This window comes from Chlorocebus sabaeus, chromosome 25, assembly GCF_047675955.1.
Source record: "Chlorocebus sabaeus isolate Y175 chromosome 25, mChlSab1.0.hap1, whole genome shotgun sequence".
Classification (NCBI taxonomy): domain Eukaryota; kingdom Metazoa; phylum Chordata; class Mammalia; order Primates; family Cercopithecidae; genus Chlorocebus; species Chlorocebus sabaeus.
Genome location: NC_132928.1, coordinates 15,207,631 through 15,224,526, shown reverse-complemented (window position 1 = coordinate 15,224,526; position 16,896 = coordinate 15,207,631). Strand labels below are relative to the sequence as shown.

The window sequence follows — 16,896 nt, the reverse complement described above, 5'->3', positions numbered from 1 at the left end:
TGCCTTTGCGATTTCCTCTACAAACTGGGCATCTAGTTGAAAGTGACCTTCGCAGAGAAATACTAGAATTCTGCTCCACGGGAGCAAGAAGCTACATCAGTCTCCGGATGTGTAAAAGAGATGAAGTGGACACTTCCATGGTTTTATCTTAGAATAGAATAAGCGTTACCTAATGCACCCTTTGCCCAGTAACTCTATTTGCAGGAATCTGTCCTAAGGATCTAATCAGAAATCATGGACAGAGACGTACATACAAATTGTTCATTGTAGGATTCTTTTAAAAGCCAAAGGCAGAAAAGAAAGAACGAATGAGGGAAGGGAGGGGAGGAAGGGAAGAGGAAAAGGAAAGAGGAAAAGGAAATACTATAAATGGCCAGTAGTGGGGGTTTGGTTACATAAATAATGGCATCTCCATGTGATGGAGAGTTACATAACCTTTATAAGTTACGTTTCACAGACTGTCTAAAGGTGTGAGAAATGCTGATGACATAACATTAAGTATCAAAGCAGTATGAAAAAAGGGTATAATACGAAAACATACATAACTTAAAGATTAAGTGGAAGTTCACAGTTGTCTTCTGAGTTGGGGGAAAATTTAGGCTTTTTACTGGGTGACTTTCTGGATTTTCTACAATGAGCATGTATAACTTACAAAAAGCATGCTAAGAAGGAGAAAAAGGCAAAAAGCACACACTTTAAAAATTACACACGTAAAGAAAGTGGCCAGGCACCATGGCGTGTATCTGTAGTCCCAGCTATTCAGGAGCCTGAGGTAGGAGGATCGCTTGAGCCCAAGAGTTCAAGGCTGCAGTGAGCTATGATCACACCACTGCACTTCAGCCTGAGCAACAGAGTGAGACCCTGTCTATAAAGAGAAAAAAAAAAAAAAAGAAAGTGAGTCATTCATCACTTCTGCCCACCTCAGCTTCCCACAACTGTGAACCACTATTAACAATTTATTGAATTCTTTTATAAACTTTGTGTTTATGTAGATATATTTCAGTTATGTGAGTGTCATAATCAGAAAAATATGCTACTCCTTGTAGGTAAAAAAGTGGCTTCAAGTTTTGAGTGTTAAGGTAGAAGGAATAAAAGACCTTTGTAATTTTCATATGTACTTTCCTAAGTATCCTGAGACAGTAGATTTGGCTGACAATGGGAAGTGAGGAATCGACTTCTGTTACATTTTCTGAAAAATCGAATACATAATTTTTTTCTGGATTAGATGAAGTATGGTTATATGAGAAAGCAGAGAGATGAAGTAAACATAAAGTGTCTACTTTTCTGGCTATGGAAAAAGATAGCTTTTCCTCTAACGCAGTGATGCATGCTGATAGGATTTCTCAATGTTGACGCAGTAGTTATAGGACCACATTTTCATAACCAAAAATCAAGTCACTCGATCTCACAAGTAGAAGTATATTTGTGGTGAAAGTGATTGACTCTTTGAAATATGAACTGACTCAGAAAATTCAGGACATTCGTATACCTTAAAAATGTGTATATACACACACATATACATACACACGTATACACACACGTGACTACAGAGAATTAATTCCTTTACTGACTTTATCAAATAAGTATACATTTTGAGATTATATGTGTTCACACAAATATATACACATATACTTTTTTCATATGTAAATTTGAAAGGGGGCATTTACTATCCCCAAAGAAAACTCCAAAGCAAAAATGCAAAGTGCTGCTGTAGCCACATGCCACCGGTCCCACCTCTCAGCCGGCAGCTACGTGTCTGCTGTTCCAGCCCCTGAGCCCTTTCCACCGTCTGGTCCATGGGAGGCTGTTGTGGGTTACCTCGAGACCTGGCAGCAGCTGGCAGCAGAAGGTGACCGCACATCTTTGACAGCATCGAGGTGTGTTCTAATCACTGGGAACATATGTATGATTGGGAAGTGTATTTTTGGTGTGCAGCCGACATCTAGTCTAAATGCTAATTATGAGAATAGCTTTAGCAAGGTTCTTACGCCTGATTTGACTTCAGCAAAAGGACCATGTACCATGCATTTTTTCTTAACACATAAGTTCACTTTTTTTCTCTAGGGATATTTCAGAAGGGCGGGAAAGCTGGCAGGAAAATTGCTATGTAAGTAGGCTTAAACACCATCACGAAAGGAAAAGTAATGACTCTTAGGCTCATGGAAGCCTTAGCTTATGAAGAAACACACACAGTCTTCCACAGTAAGAGGAGCGGGGGAGGGAATAAAGGGACTGATGGTCATAAAGTGATTGAGTCTGAAGGAATCTGGAGTCATCGACTGGTCTAAGTGGGCTTGCTGCAGAGGAGGAACTGAAAAAGCAATGAAACAAGAATCTTGTCTCCCAAAGCAGTCAGAAGCTGTCCCTAGCTCAGTTTTGAAAACTGTTGCAAACTTGTCTGATTCATTGTTTCATTCTGAAAACATTTGTACCAGACACTGCTGAGGCGTGCTAGTATTCAATCTGAGATGATACACAGATCCTTTAGAAGCCACTGTAATACAGGATACAGGTCATGCTCTGGTAATTTTGTTGAATGAATGAAAATTTTAATGTACTCTTACCTAGTGTTGGTTGATGGTCATTGGTTAATGGTTGTTTGTCAAGGTCTGTATGACAGAATTGGTCAGGGTACTTGGTGTTGGCACAAAAAATAGTATGTAAGTCTTCTACTGACAAACGCCCAACCCCTCAGGATTTTAAAGGCTGTGTATTATTTAACTAACCCACAGTACCCTCCCATTTTCTGCTTTTTATGTTGAATTGTGAATACTGCAAGTCATACCCATCATTCAGCTCTTATCGCTTTGTATGCCAAGGTTTTCAAGCCCCTGCGTTTGGCCCTTTAACGTGAAGCACAGTAACCACATTAGCCTTTAGTAGATCTGACCAATTTTAGAAGGAACATGGTACAGTGTGAAGAAACCAGAGCTGCTGTCAGAATTGAATTCTGACTCCTGTTCTGCCACTTATCATTTACATGTCCTTGAGCAAGTCACTTAATCATTGAACCTTCCTGAGCCTCAATTTTCACATCTGTAAAATGAGTTGCTGTAGTAATGCTATAGTGATATTACAGATTTATGAGATGGTAAATCTGAAGTACCTAGCACAGTGCCTGGCCCAGAGTGAGTGCTCGGAGGATGCTAGTTTTACAAAGCCCATCTGTTGACCTGAATTGTAACAGTTCGGTGTCTCCAAGTGCAGAAGAGAATGGGTTGGAATTGTTCAGTGTGAGTGCCTCACGGACAGAGACTTCATAGCAGCGTGGGACAAGCAGGGGTCTCAGCCTTTGTCACCAAGTAGCTTTGTGACTGTAGACAAATCATTGTTCCTCTCTGACTTCAGTTTCGTCCTCTAACTAGACTCTGAGTTTTCTTCCAGCACTGAAATTTTAGAGACATATGAAGATCACCTACTGAATTGTCTTCTAATAGTCTGGTGTTCTTTGATGCCACAAATTTTCAACCTGTTTGTCTTTCTGTTTGTCTTTCTGTGCCCAGTGCCCAGCATATAAGGGCTCCCAGGACATATCTGTGGAAAGAATGAGTTTATAGAGCAGTACATAAGTTAGACATGTATAGTCCTCGTTTTCAGCCTGCTTGCTCTAAGTTAGGCTTCCAGAATGGTGAAAGTTGCCCTTGGTATTTTTCTATGCAATATTTCTTTTTTTTTCTTTTTTCTTTTTTTGAGATAGAGTCTCACACTGTTGTCCAGGCTGGAGTGCAGTGGTGCAATCTCAGCTCACTGCAATCTCCACCTCCCAGGTTCAGGTGATCCTCCTGCCTCAGCCTCCCAAGTAGTTGGAGCAGTTGGGATTACAGGTGCATGCCACTAGGCCCGGCTAATTTTTGTATTTTTAGTAGAGACAGGGCTTCATCATGTTGGCCAGACTGGTCTCGGACTCCTGACCTCAGGTGATCTACCCACCTTGGCCTCCCAAAGTGCTGGGATTACAGGCGTGAGCCAGCTGCCCCGCACATTTCTTTTAAAGGATGAGAAGGTGGCCTGTAGTTGATTCGGCTGAGACTTGAAAGGCAAAGTGTCAATGCCTTTGCTTTAAGCCCTCAATCCCTCTGCCTTCCTTAACAGAGAGAGGGATAGCAATTAGATTAGATGAATAAGGGCTTCATATTGCCGCCTCACCTTATGAGATGAGCATTGGATTGAATCCTTTTTTTTTTTGAGACAGATTTTTGCTGTTGTTGCCGAGGCTGGCGTACAATGATGCAATCTCGGCTCACCGCAACCTCTGCCTCCTGGGTTCAGATATTCTCCTGCCTCAGCCTCCCGAGTAGCTGGGATTACAGGCATGCACCACCACGTCCAGCTAGTTTTTTTTTTTTGTTTTTTTTTTAGTAGAGATGGGGTTTCTCCATGTTGGTCAGGCTGGTCTCGAACTCCCGACCTCAGGTGATCCACCCGCCTCAGCCTCCCAAAGTGGTGGGATTGCAGGCGTGAGCTACCATGCCCAGCCAGATTGATTCTTTTCTTTAAAGACACAGTGATTCAGTGATAGGCTCACGATCATACAACAGAGCTGTAGCAGAATTGAGATTAGACTCCAGGTACCTTAACTCCCATGCAAGTATGCAAACGTCAGTCCTCAGAGTCTTGGGGGTCTTTGGCATGCGTAGGCCACTGTATTCACATGGTAGGTAGGCTACGCTAAGGGATGCATCACAGTTCTGCTTGTTTGTTTATGCATGGAACCGATAAGTAAATTTTGTTTGAACAATAACATGGGCAAAAGAAAGGTTTTAAAACCACTACACCAAAACATCTTCCTAATTTGTTAAAGGTCAAAATTTTAAAAAATGATCTCTACCCAGAGAGAAGCTCCAGCTCATTTTTTTTCTTTCTTTTTCTCGCCACAGGTTAACTGTAATGGCTTCACAATTGAAGACGAAGAACTTTCTCATTTGGGATCAGCGATATTTCCTGAGTAGGCTGAGTTTGACCTCATTTCTTTCCTTTTTACTTACTTAACACTAATTTGATTTTTTTTTTTTTTCCATTTTTAAATAACCCACCTAACTGCATGTGGCAGACATGAAACTCCAAGTGAATTAAAACAGCTTTTTAATCTGCCAGGTTTCAAAATATTTCCCCTACACTTAAGGATCCAAAGGTAGTAGTTAAGAGAACAGTTGCTTGTTAAGTCCTGCTAGGCAGAGAGCTGTTATTAAAGAATATTTGATAGTGTGCATAGAAGAAACAGCCCATGCCCTGCTGAGAAATTTGCTTTCTGCCTATCTGTGGTTCTGGAAATCTTTGCATTTCTTATGCTCAAAGTGAAACATTAATTGCCAACCAAGACTTGGCCACAGGCTTGAATACAGAATATATGAGCTTCTTCTCCATCTGTCCTTTTTGATAAATACCAGTACAGAAACAGCACAGTTTGGAGGGAGAATATACTGAAGTAGTGGGCCGGAGAAAAATTTCAAAGAACTGTAGGATTTTCTCTCGACTTGAAGAATACTTGAGTAATTTAACAAAAGCTAGCCAGTTGACAAATGGAGATCGTTGTAGATCTGACTTTAATGGATTGCCAAGAATGATTTTGCCTTTGTCCGTCTCATGGAATGAATATTTCCAAAATGCTTCAGTCCCTGAAATCAAACCCTTGCTTCACAGATAGAGCCAAGGAATTCATCATGCATGCCCCCCCGCCTCCAAATTAATCCACATTGTAGATGAGTTCTATCTAGAGGGAGGTTGCTTAACATATGCTGCAGGGGTCTTTGGCTGTAGGTTGCCACATATGTAGGAGACCCTTAACACTCATGCATTTGCCCTGTGTGATGTGCCTGCCCTTAGCTCTGTGCGTCTCTGCCAGACGTTGTGCACTGTGTAGGTCAGAAAGAGAAGAATACGTACGGTCTGTGTCCCATGAGCAGCTGTCACAGGCTTACTTGAACCAGAGAGACTAAAAGTTTATTCATGTAATATTTGTCCTTGGGGCCAAAATGGTATCATCTGCAGTTGGAATTCTGGTAGTGAAGAAAGAAGCTTTTTTTTTTTAACTTCAGCCCCTGGAAAAGGCAGGAGAAAAAGAGGGCGTTGGACCCACTGAAGAAGGCGCGTATTGACACCTTTAGAACTGAAATGAACTATGGAATGTCTCTGTTCTCAATGTCTTAAAAGATTAAGAGTGAGGTGCTGCCAGGCGCAGTGGCTCACACCTGTAATCCCAGCACTTGGGGAGACCGAAGAGGGCAGATCACGAGGTCAGGAGTTGGAGACCAGCCTGACCAACATGGTGAAACCCCGTTTCTACTAAAAATAAAAAATTAGCTGGGCATGGTGGCACACACCTGTAATCCCAGCTACCCCGGAGGTTGAGGCAGCAGAATCACTTGAACCCGGGAGGCGGAGGTTGTAGTGAGCTGAGATTGCGCCACTGCACTCTAGCCTGGATGACAGAGCGAGACTCCGTCTCAAAAAAAAAAAAAAAGAGGTGCTTTGAGGGTTCACACCTGTCAGTGGTTGCCAACAGAATTGTGATACCAAGAACACACATTGTTTTAGGGTCTTTGCCTTAGTGCATTCCCCCCACCTTCGTTAAAAAGATAACCTGAGTCTGCCTTGAACTATTTAATACTTCCGCAAGATGGTTTTAGAAATGTGCTTTTATTTTAATACAACTACCCTTTGATGCATTTGTGTATTTGATTTCCTAGGGCCTGATTCCTTGGGCATCACTTTCCAGGAAGCCAAGTGGGCCTTGGTGAAGTGCAGAGGTGGTCCTCCCCAAGGTCAAGACCAGGAAGTTGCTACCTGTTTATCTCAGGCACCAGGCCAGCCACATACTTTGCTTAGGCCTTTAGCAACCAGGAGGTGGGGGAGTGCCCTTGGCCATAACCAGCCTGAGGTGGTTCATCCTCATCAGACGTCGAGACCCCTTTCCCTTTTTGTGTTCTTGGAGCACGCAGGAGAGGGGCTGTGGTCTCTGGAGGGTCAGGGAGGTGACATGGGCCACCGGAGCAATGACACGCATGGCTGTGAGTGCCCGTAGGAGCATGAGCCCCAGTTTCTGGGCAGTTTTAATTGGGGGAAGAAATCCCTTTGGGCTGAAATCATATCGGCATTGTGATTTCAAAGGCAGCATTTTCAGAGATCAAGCACTTTTTCCCTGTAGTTTAGAAATTTCTGTTCTCAGAACTTTGACCTTGATATAATCAGAAAGCTCAAAGCACCTCGCATAGGCGAATCTCTCTCTCTCCTTCTCGCTGTCCCTGAAAAGCAGACAGTGAGCAGCAGGAGCAGTAATGTCCCAATTTTCCAGATGAGGAAATTGAGGTGCAGAGAAACTCAGACGGGTGCCTCCGGGTCTCTCAGGGGAGTACACACCCTTCCTCCCTTAGGAAGCTGGCATTTCTCAACATCTGAAAAAAACGTGAGAAATAATCCACTAATACAAAAACTGCTTGAAAATGACAACACACCTGTCTTTGACAATGTATAGTGGAGTAGCAATTAGCTGTGGGTATTGGGCTCTGAGAGCCGCCTTCTATCAGGAAGGAATATTTGTGGCATTTATTGTTTTTGCTGTTGTGTGTTTTTTGGTTTTGGCTTAGATAGTACGTGAATTGTGGATTTCAGTTTTTCATATGGTGAAAGTCTTAGATGGTAGATAGGATTATCAGTGCATGCAGAACAACCTCTTAGAATATGATGGCCAACTATTAGATTTTTAAAAAAATGTCTTGCAAAGATTCAGTTCCTCGGACTTAGCAAGTAAGTAGCGAAGGAGACTAAACAGTCTGCCTATCTCATTTTAAAAACTGGGTTTTCTCTTCTGACTGACAGCGTTGCACTGATGAATCATAGCTGTTGCCCCAATGTCATTGTGACCTACAAAGGGACCCTGGCAGAAGTCAGAGCTGTACAGGAAATCAAGCCGGGAGAGGAGGTGAGTTCATGGCTATGGGTGGCCGCAGCAGGGGGCTTGAGACTACTCTTTTAAAAGGCAGTGTGGACAGATCCGTGCAGTGTCACTTGACTGAATGAGCTGTGAGTGCCTCCAGCAGTTTAGCTGCGTCCGCCCCCAGGCTCTCCAGGAGTCGGTGATCAAGTTTGTGACCTGTAGCTTAGATTCCCACACTTTGGGGCTTCTGTTTGGTGCTCACCATTTCCATCTCTGGTCAAGAAAAACAGGAAATAATAAATTTGAGTCAGATTTCTCACAAAACTTCATAGGGATTTACAGAGAAAGAAGACATTTACTACCAAAATGACCTCAGTCAAACTTTTGATTCTCTTCAGAGTTTCTGTATCCCTATTGCCAAACAACTGAGCTTGAGCTTTATTGTATTTTATTTTTTTCGTGAATTCTTGCTTGTTTCCCACCATCCCTCGAAGGTCCGAAGCAAAAGAAAGCCAGCGACGCAGCAATAGCTGAAGAGCTGGCACTGCAAGTGACACATCAGCATTTCATGTTCTATTAGTTCCACATCTGAACTTCAGGTCGCAGTTCACTTTTTAGGAATCTAATTCGAACGTCCAGGTATATGCAGTAATAGGAGAAGTCAAGGCAGCCTGTGGCCGAGGGGCACCTTAGCTTCTCTCCTCAGCTTCAGGACGAGGCAAGAACCAGCTTTCCCATCACCTACTCAGCGATTCCCTGTTCCCTTCCCATGTGTGATTCCTGACTACCCACCTAGGAAGGGCCGGCCTGGTGGATTGCTGTAGTATGCTCTGTGTTCTTAAGTAAATTCCCAGCAAGACACGTGAATTTTTAGGAACTTGTAATCACAGACTTAGGTTAAATGTCAGTTTAGCAATTTGTAATGCTATTGTACGGTACACGCCTGGGTATTTGAAGTGTGAAGTGTAACTGTCAGTGTGCTGAATGAGAAGTGCTTTGCCTTCTCTGGAAGGCGCTCACTAATCCACAGCTGCCTGGGAGCTGAAGCCCAAGGTGCAGGTTGGCCCTTCTACCTTCAGCTAAATCCATCATGATGAGGGCGTGTCCCTTTTCGGCTGGGGTGTCTGAGTTTCCAAAGGTCTTGCGGAGACTGCCCTGAAGCCTTTCTTTAAACAGGTTAATTGCAGCCAGTCAGAATGCAATCACCCGGCTCCAGTGTGCCTGTGGGCTGACTGCAGAGATGAGCCGGTTATCAGCTAGGCTGGCACAGTCTGGCTGTGAGCAGTGGTACTGGAGTGGCCTTTGTCGCCATCTTCTGGAAGCTTCCGTATGTTGCAGTGTGTGTCAGTCATTTCAGAGATAATCGGCAGGCTCTTGCAGTGTGAGGCAGGGCAGGGGTGGCTGCGGTTTCCTTTTGCCCTCATGTTCTCCTGGATCTGAAATGCAGTAACCTAATTTTTGGGAATTCAGTGCTTTAGGGATTACTTACTCTTCAGAGAAGGAGAAACCCCATTCCCCAGGGTTTTGGGGTGAGCTGCAACGTGTCCAGTACTGCGTCGTGGCCTGGGGAGAGCTTGGCTGCCCCTGCAGCACCCAGCCCTGTGCGTGTCCTCCCCTGCCTGCCTGGTGGTGCCCGCGGTCACTGGCACGCTAGCGGCTTTGTGAGATCCATCTGTTCAGTCAGACATTTGCCTGATTGTGTGGGATGAGCAGCCAGTGAGTAGATAATGGACATCTAAATGCTGGTCTCCTCCATATGCTCCAAGTCTTAGTTACAGACCCCGTTAGGAAAAGGCAAGGACGATGGAGCCCCATGAACCAAAGGTAAGGACTTTCCAAGCTCCCTGCCCTGCAGGATCAGGAGCTGCCTGCTGGGCCAGGCTGCAGCATTCTGGTGTCCTAGAAGTTGTGTTCACCCTCCACTGGCTTCCTGGCCACCCAGAGATGTGGGTCCCAGGCCACCGAGTGGAGCCTCTTGCTCCATTGCCAGGTGATGTGAGGAGGAGGGGAGCTTAGCTGCGTGTGCGTGGTGTGTGCGTGCTCATACCCTCCCCTGCACGCAGCACCCCATGATGACGGCAATGAAGCATTTGCGCCGTCCCAGGTAGTGAAATACGAAACTACATGAAGGCCACGCAGAGGCAGCTGAGGGAGGCAGGGATCCTCTGAACCCTCAAGGTCACTGTTTTAAGGACTCCTTGATTCTACAGACTTTTTCCACTAACCTGCACCTTGGCTTCAGCTCTCAGTTCAGCTGTGGACTAATGAACACCTTCCAGAGAAAGCCAATGTCAGGTGGCTGCTCAGTTCAGGAATTCAGTGCCTTAAAGTAAACAGTGCATTCCGCTGCTGCAACCCGCCTTATCCCCCGCCCCTGCATGGATACCGCTGCAGGTGACTGCAAAGGCACGGGAATGACGAGGATTGAGTTTACCTGTAGCAGACTGAAGTTTTATCTTTTTGGACCCCATAGGTTTTTACCAGCTATATTGATCTCCTGTACCCAACAGAAGATAGGAATGACCGGTTAAGAGATTCTTATTTCTTTACCTGTGAGTGCCAGGAGTGCACCACCAAGGACAAGGTAAGGTGGTTCATTGGGCAAGAGCGCTGACTGCACTCTGATCTCAGGACCTCTCTGCGGAAGAGCTTGTCTGACTTGGTGGATCTCCTCTGGGATCTTTTTGACCCTTTAAACCCTCCTTACAAAGACAGCCAGAGGGAATCCAGTTAGACCAGGTCTCTGTTCAAACCTGCTCCTAGTAGCTAAAGAAAACATTTCCATTACACTGTACAAATAGGAGAAGGGTCTGCCAAACTGTTCTTTCTTGAAAAGAAACAACTGCTCAAAGGAGGAGAGGGGAAAAGCGCATGAGTATAATCTTTAGGCTTTCCAGCCTGTTCGCCGGAATGTGTGGAAGTTTCCCTGGCATTTTCCAAATTATTCCGTCAGTGCCATCCTTCCTTGTTCTAGTCTCTTGATTCGTAAATGTGTGAACGTGTATATCTGCCCATAGCCAACACAAATAAGGAGTATCTAGAAAATTAATCTATTTGTTTTGTTTCTGTAAAAAGGTAATGGAGTACTGAATTTCTTTAGATACATTGCCTGATTTCCTTTCATTCTTTTGTAACCTTGGAAGGAGCCAGTGTCTCTCTCTCTATGGGAATGTGTATTATATGAGAGGTTTGCCTATCAGTGTGGTTTCCATGGGCGGTAACGCATTGCCCTTGTGGACATTTCCTTCAGGATAAGGCCAAGGTGGAAATCCGGAAGCTCAGTGATCCCCCAAAGGCAGAAGCCATCCGAGACATGGTCAGATATGCACGCAACGTCATCGAAGAGTTCCGGAGGGCCAAGCACTATAAATATATCCTTTACAACTGCCCTGATGGTTTATTATCCCTTGTCAACAAGGCAAGGTGGGAAGTTGGAAAGAGAGCAGGAGAAGGATGAATTTAAGATTCTGAAAACCAAAGGAGGAATGTCTCCTGGTAAATGTGTAAAGACATACCACCCCGATGTGGTGTCCATCCTATCGGAGTTGTATGTTCTTATTTCCCCTTATTTGGCTAATTTGGCTGGGAGCTCCATGTGGTGGAGGACTGTGAAGGACAGAGCCTTGATGGCTTTGTGCGTTGGGTATTTGACTTTGGGCAGGGCACAGTGCCAAGGGCCTTGCTTATTTCAGCTCTCCTCACGGGCACACTCTGAGCAGGGACTTTGCTCATTCCCATGCAGCAGATGAGGAAACAGCCTGATAGATATTAAGAAATTTGCCCAAAGGACACAGCCGATGGTGGTAGGATCTAGGATTGTTTCCCAGCTCTAACTATCAGAATCCGTGTTCTTAACCATTGTATTGTGGCATTTTCTTGGGAGTTGAAAAGGGATTTGATTTGTACTCTAAATGGTAGAATTTAAAAGCAGTGAGAGGAAATTAAAGAAAGGCACATTGTTTCTCAGCATAAGAAAGAACTTTGCCACTGTGGGAATAGTGCTCAGGGTTCCAACTTGGGTGAGGATTTGAATTTGATTAGAATCGGGATTCTAATCAGCATTGTTTACATCAGAACTAAGGGTCTGGACCCTGCGGCTAAAATTCTTTAGTTGACTGGTTTAGATCTTCAGGTTTTCTTCTGCGGAAATATAATTCCTTTCACTTTTGCTTGGCTTTCTGTAAGTTACTTTTTCATAGGGTGAGGGTGAGAGAGGTGTGGAGGAAAGAACTCCTTGAACCCAGCCTGGGGAAGTCTCCGGGCAGCATGGGCCTGGCGGCCGTTTCCTTGACTCCACAGCACCCCCTAGTGAACTGCTGGAGATCTGCGAGCTCAGCCAGGAGAAGATGAGCTCCGTGTTTGAGGACAGTAATGTGTACATGTTGCACATGATGTACCAGGCCATGGGTGTCTGCTTGTACATGCAGGACTGGGAAGGAGCCCTGCAATATGGACAGAAAATCATTAAGCCCTACAGGTGATTGCAGAGGCTGTTCTAATCATCCACAGAGTGGAAATTGGTTGTTTAGAATGTATACGATAGTGTCATCTTCCTGCCCATTGCTCAGACTTGCCTAGTGCAGCTGCCTCTTCTCTGCACCCACATCTGGAGGTGCTGGTGCAGGGCACTGCTCCTGAGTCAGGCCCGTTCTCACTACCATCCCGAGGAGACAGGTTGAGGTTATACAGCGGATACTGGGGCAAGATCCCTCCCAGGTCCATCCAGGCTCATATGCATAGTAGTTAACCCAGGCTAATTTTGAGAAGTCACTAGTTTGCTTCTTTTCCCACCCACTACCTAGCAATTAAACTTGGAAGTTTACCTGCTTTTCATCGTTACTCACACCATCCCCTTCTTTTGATTTTTCAAATTACAGCCCTAGTTTGCAAATGGGGAAGCTCTGGGACCGGTGGGTTGACCGTGGTTATCTAATCATCCCCACCCCAGGTTTGAAAAAAAAAAAATGCTTTTTAATTTGCAATAATAATATTAGCCATGGAGAGATGTCCTGCCTGAGAGGGTTACTAAACCTAAAAGTGGGTGACAGACAGAAGTTGGGGCTTTGTCTTCTGACTCTGACTAGACACTTCAGGGCTGGGGTGGCCTAGATGGGATCACTGGAGCTCTTTTTAAAGGCACTGATGTTATGCATTTGTAGGGTACGTCCAACACCAAGTGGGCCAAGTGGATCAGGGTCACTGGGCATTAGACCCAGAAATATGTGTTCTGGGAGCATCTCAGGTGTTTCTCAGGAGTTTGAGAAGCCCTCAGTTCCCTTCCACTTCCGAGTTCAGGGTCTGTGAAGGTCGTGTCTGGTCTGAATGTCCGCTGTGCACTCCACCCTCTACTTACCCCACTGTGCCCTGATCAGCCAGCAGGGGGAGCCCAAAGGAAGCCAGCTCTGAAAATCGGCTCTTGGAAACAGAATTTGTTAAACTGGGGATAAACTCAAACTTTCCCTTTCTCCTGGAGTGGGTGAGGAAGTCCGCTGGCCTCATGCACAGTTCTCTCTGTGAGATCTGTAGGGAGAGAGGGGCAGACAGACAGCATCCCAGCCCCGTAGTTCTCCCAGCAGGGCCTTGCTGTGCTAGACCCATCTTTATCTGCGTGAGCCCCTCCCAGAAGCCCAGCTCTGGTCCTCTGTGGGGCCACGGGTCCCAGGGCTGCCTCCTGCCCAGGAATACAGCTAGAACATGTCTTTTTGGACTGACTTTCAGGAGACACAGGGTGAAACAGCCTAGCCTTTAACATCACCTCTTACACACATGTAAACACACACACGGGCTTACCCACCAGCTGCCTCTGGGCCCTGTTCTTAGGGAAATGGCTGTTTCTCAGGCAGACCCCATCAGTCAGCCTTTAGGTACAGCCAGAGAGAACACCTGCTGTATCTAAAGCCCCTGCTGGACAATGGGGAAGGAATATCCAGAAGACATAGGAAGTGTTCTGACTTCAGAGCACTTACAGTTTTGCTAAACCAACTCATATCATAGTGTGGCAGAAAGCTGGGGTCTTAAGACACATTGGTGTGGGTATGTGTAGGGGTGGGGGATTGGGTGGGTGGGTGTGTCTGAGTACCTAAGGTGATAGGCCTAATTACTGCCTTCATAAATGGGACATTTACTTCACAAGGTGTTTTCCCAGGGTCTTCCTCTGGGTATATTTGAAATAGAAAAACCTGGATTGGGATTGAAGGTTGTATTTACAAATGCTTTTGAATAGGATTTCTTCTGCAGTTGTTATGTAGCTTTTCAGAAACGCACAAGCTACAAATAATGAACAACGTCTGCAATGATTCAGCAGGGTGGCAGCATCCACACTCTCCACCCAAACCCTGGTGGGTTTTGGAGAGGCCACTGGTGGGGAGAGGTTGGCCCTGAGCATGGCAGCCTCCGGGCTTACTGCACCCAGCCTGTGGGCGGCTCAGCAGCCTCTGACATGGTGGCCTGTTGTCTCTTCTCTTGTTCTAGTAAGCACTATCCTTTGTACTCCCTCAACGTGGCCTCCATGTGGTTGAAGCTAGGGAGACTCTACATGGGCCTGGAACACAAAGCCGCAGGGGAGAAAGCCCTGAAGAAGGTATGTCTGTAACTCGGCCTTAGGATTCCCAGTGGCCAGACGGCCTCCTTAGCGCACCTCCTTCATGCCTCACCAGGCTGAATGGCTAAAGCAGTGGAGGGTGAGCAGCTCTCACCCACCCTCTGGCCGTGGGAGCAGCGGGGGTGGGTCCTGCAGGTGAGGGTGCAGTGAGAGAGTGCACCTCTGCTGTGCCTGGAGGAATTCTTCATTTGTTTGCCCTTTAGGATTTTCAGAATGATGATCCCCAGTTGTGGTGAAATCAAGGAGGTAGGGAGAGTTAGGGTTAGGATGTTAGAATTACGCCTTTGCTGTTTCTAAAATGCACGTAATCATCCTCTCAGTTCATTGAGGACCAGTTACATACTAAGACCCTCGTGTGCTTTTCCTTTGAATTCTCACAAAAATGAGAGGCTTTCCTGATGAAGAAAAGTGAGGTTCAAGCAGGTGAGATGGGTAATAGCCTAGGGTACATAGCGGGGACTTCATTCAAATGAGGGTCTAAGTTGAAAGCTTCAGCTCCTCCCACTCGAGCTGTGGTGAAACTGGTGGGGAGTCAGGCCCCTGGGCAGCATTCGCCTTTGGTTCGATGGCTGCCGTGTGCTGCCCAGGAGCCAGGCCCTGACCCTTACATCACGGGAGGTCAGAGTCATCCTCCTGAGTATTCATTCTCATTGTTTGTGATGTGGAATTCACAGTCAATACAGTGTAATTTAGGGGATAGTCCATTTACTCCTGTAAGAGACTTTATAAAATGTTGGGGCCATGGACAGGGCCTGCAGGCGTAATCCTTCACCTTCTCCAAAGTTTCCCAATAGACTATTTGGGAAGGTGGAATAAGGCCCGCATCCCAAATAAAAGGGTCAGGGCACAGTCAGGCTGGAAGGGAGCATGAAACAAAATTTTCTGTTTTAAACCATGGAATTTGTCTTCTGAGAATTAGCCATTTAGGTCACAACTGTAAAGTGTGTCAGGTGATTAAGTAATAGATCAATGAAGGCTGGAGCAGATCTGAGCAAGGAACGTGAGTCTAGAAATGAATGCCCAGGCAGGGTCGGCACCTGAAACAGGTGATTTCCAAAGGCTTGCACTGTTACTTGGCCTGCCTCCTCTTGGCTTGAGATCTAGGAGGAGAATAAATAATAGATAGGAATGCCTGTCTTAGTCACAAGCCGTCAAAAATTCTCTGGGGGAATACTTTTTTCTCTGAGTAATTTGGCTGAATACAAAAGAGCAAATATATTCTTAGAGATGACATTTGATGTCAACTTCCTATATGCCAGGCACTGTTCAAAACACTGTATCTGAATTAACAACCCTGAGGGGTAGGTCTTTTTCCAGTTTTACAGTTGGGGAAAATGAGGCACAGAGTGGTTAAATTACCCAAGGCCACACAGCTAGGAAATGATTAAACCACTGGAAACCTGACCATTTTACATTGCCTCACTATAAAGAAACCTTAAGTACATTCTCTCTGGCATCCCCCAATGAAACCTGCTACGTTTCTTTAAGTTTTTAGAATATGTATTAAAAGTAAAGAGTGTGCTTTTCGGAAGGGAAAAATAGTTTAACCTGGTCTTGCAGATTAGTAATGTCAACTAAAAATCAAAATAGCTTTGATGTAAAACTCACTATGGACTTTTCTGTACCAGCATCACCTATTTTCTGGGTTGAACGTAATCAAAAAAATTAGTCTTTAAAGCATGTTTTACTGAAATTTCTAGAATATTGGGGCAAGAGAATATCATGAAATCAGTTTCACGACATCATTTCTCCAGCTGCTACCTGGATATTTTTGCAGAATGTTTTCCCTAGCAGGAGACACTGGATGAGTTGGCTACCAGATAGTCTTGTCCCCTTTTTTCAAAAAAAAGCCAGGTCCCGGTGGAGAACTTAGGCTCTAATAGCCAGTTTGCATCCTGTGCCTTAAAGCAGAGAGATCCAACTTAAAGTTACCCTGGGTGGAGGTGTGAGGGGATTGGTTTCTAGGCTGTCATTGTTTGTCTCGCTCTTTCCTAGGCCATTGCAATCATGGAAGTAGCTCATGGCAAAGATCATCCATATATTTCTGAGATCAAACAGGAGATTGAAAGTCACTGAAACTATGCAGCGTTTCAGTTTTCATTTAAACACTTAGTTCGGAAACCTTAAAGGATTTGAATATTCCAAATTGCACATGTCGCTCCAGCATATCTGTAAAATAATTGGAATGAAAATACTTCTTGCACTTAAACATTGCACATGCCATACTTTGAGGTTAGTCTGAATCTTGAACTTTAATACCAAATTAATTTTGAGTGCTTTTGTTTCCTGAGAGAGAATGGCATGGTTTCATATGCTATACTTCGGACAGAGTTTTAAAAATGCAATTATTTTTTTCTTTCGTGCCTCTTGTAATGTTCTGAACAAACTTGAATGATGAAAGAAAATAAAAGAGATATCAGTA

The 16,896-nt window shown here is 45.0% G+C and overlaps 1 protein-coding gene across 1 annotated transcript in view; it reads left to right on the top strand.

The window, feature by feature from the left end:
* Window positions 1-16,896, top strand: part of SMYD2 (SET and MYND domain containing 2) — a 56,194-nt gene extending 39,298 nt beyond the window's left edge. The window contains exons 6-12 of the mRNA XM_007988460.3: window positions 4,878-4,945; window positions 7,816-7,918; window positions 10,347-10,457; window positions 11,124-11,244; window positions 12,176-12,350; window positions 14,345-14,453; window positions 16,470-16,896. Coding sequence (XP_007986651.1) covers window positions 4,878-4,945; window positions 7,816-7,918; window positions 10,347-10,457; window positions 11,124-11,244; window positions 12,176-12,350; window positions 14,345-14,453; window positions 16,470-16,550 — 768 coding nt within the window. The 3' untranslated portion in view covers window positions 16,551-16,896. The remainder of the gene's footprint in view (window positions 1-4,877; window positions 4,946-7,815; window positions 7,919-10,346; window positions 10,458-11,123; window positions 11,245-12,175; window positions 12,351-14,344; window positions 14,454-16,469) is intronic.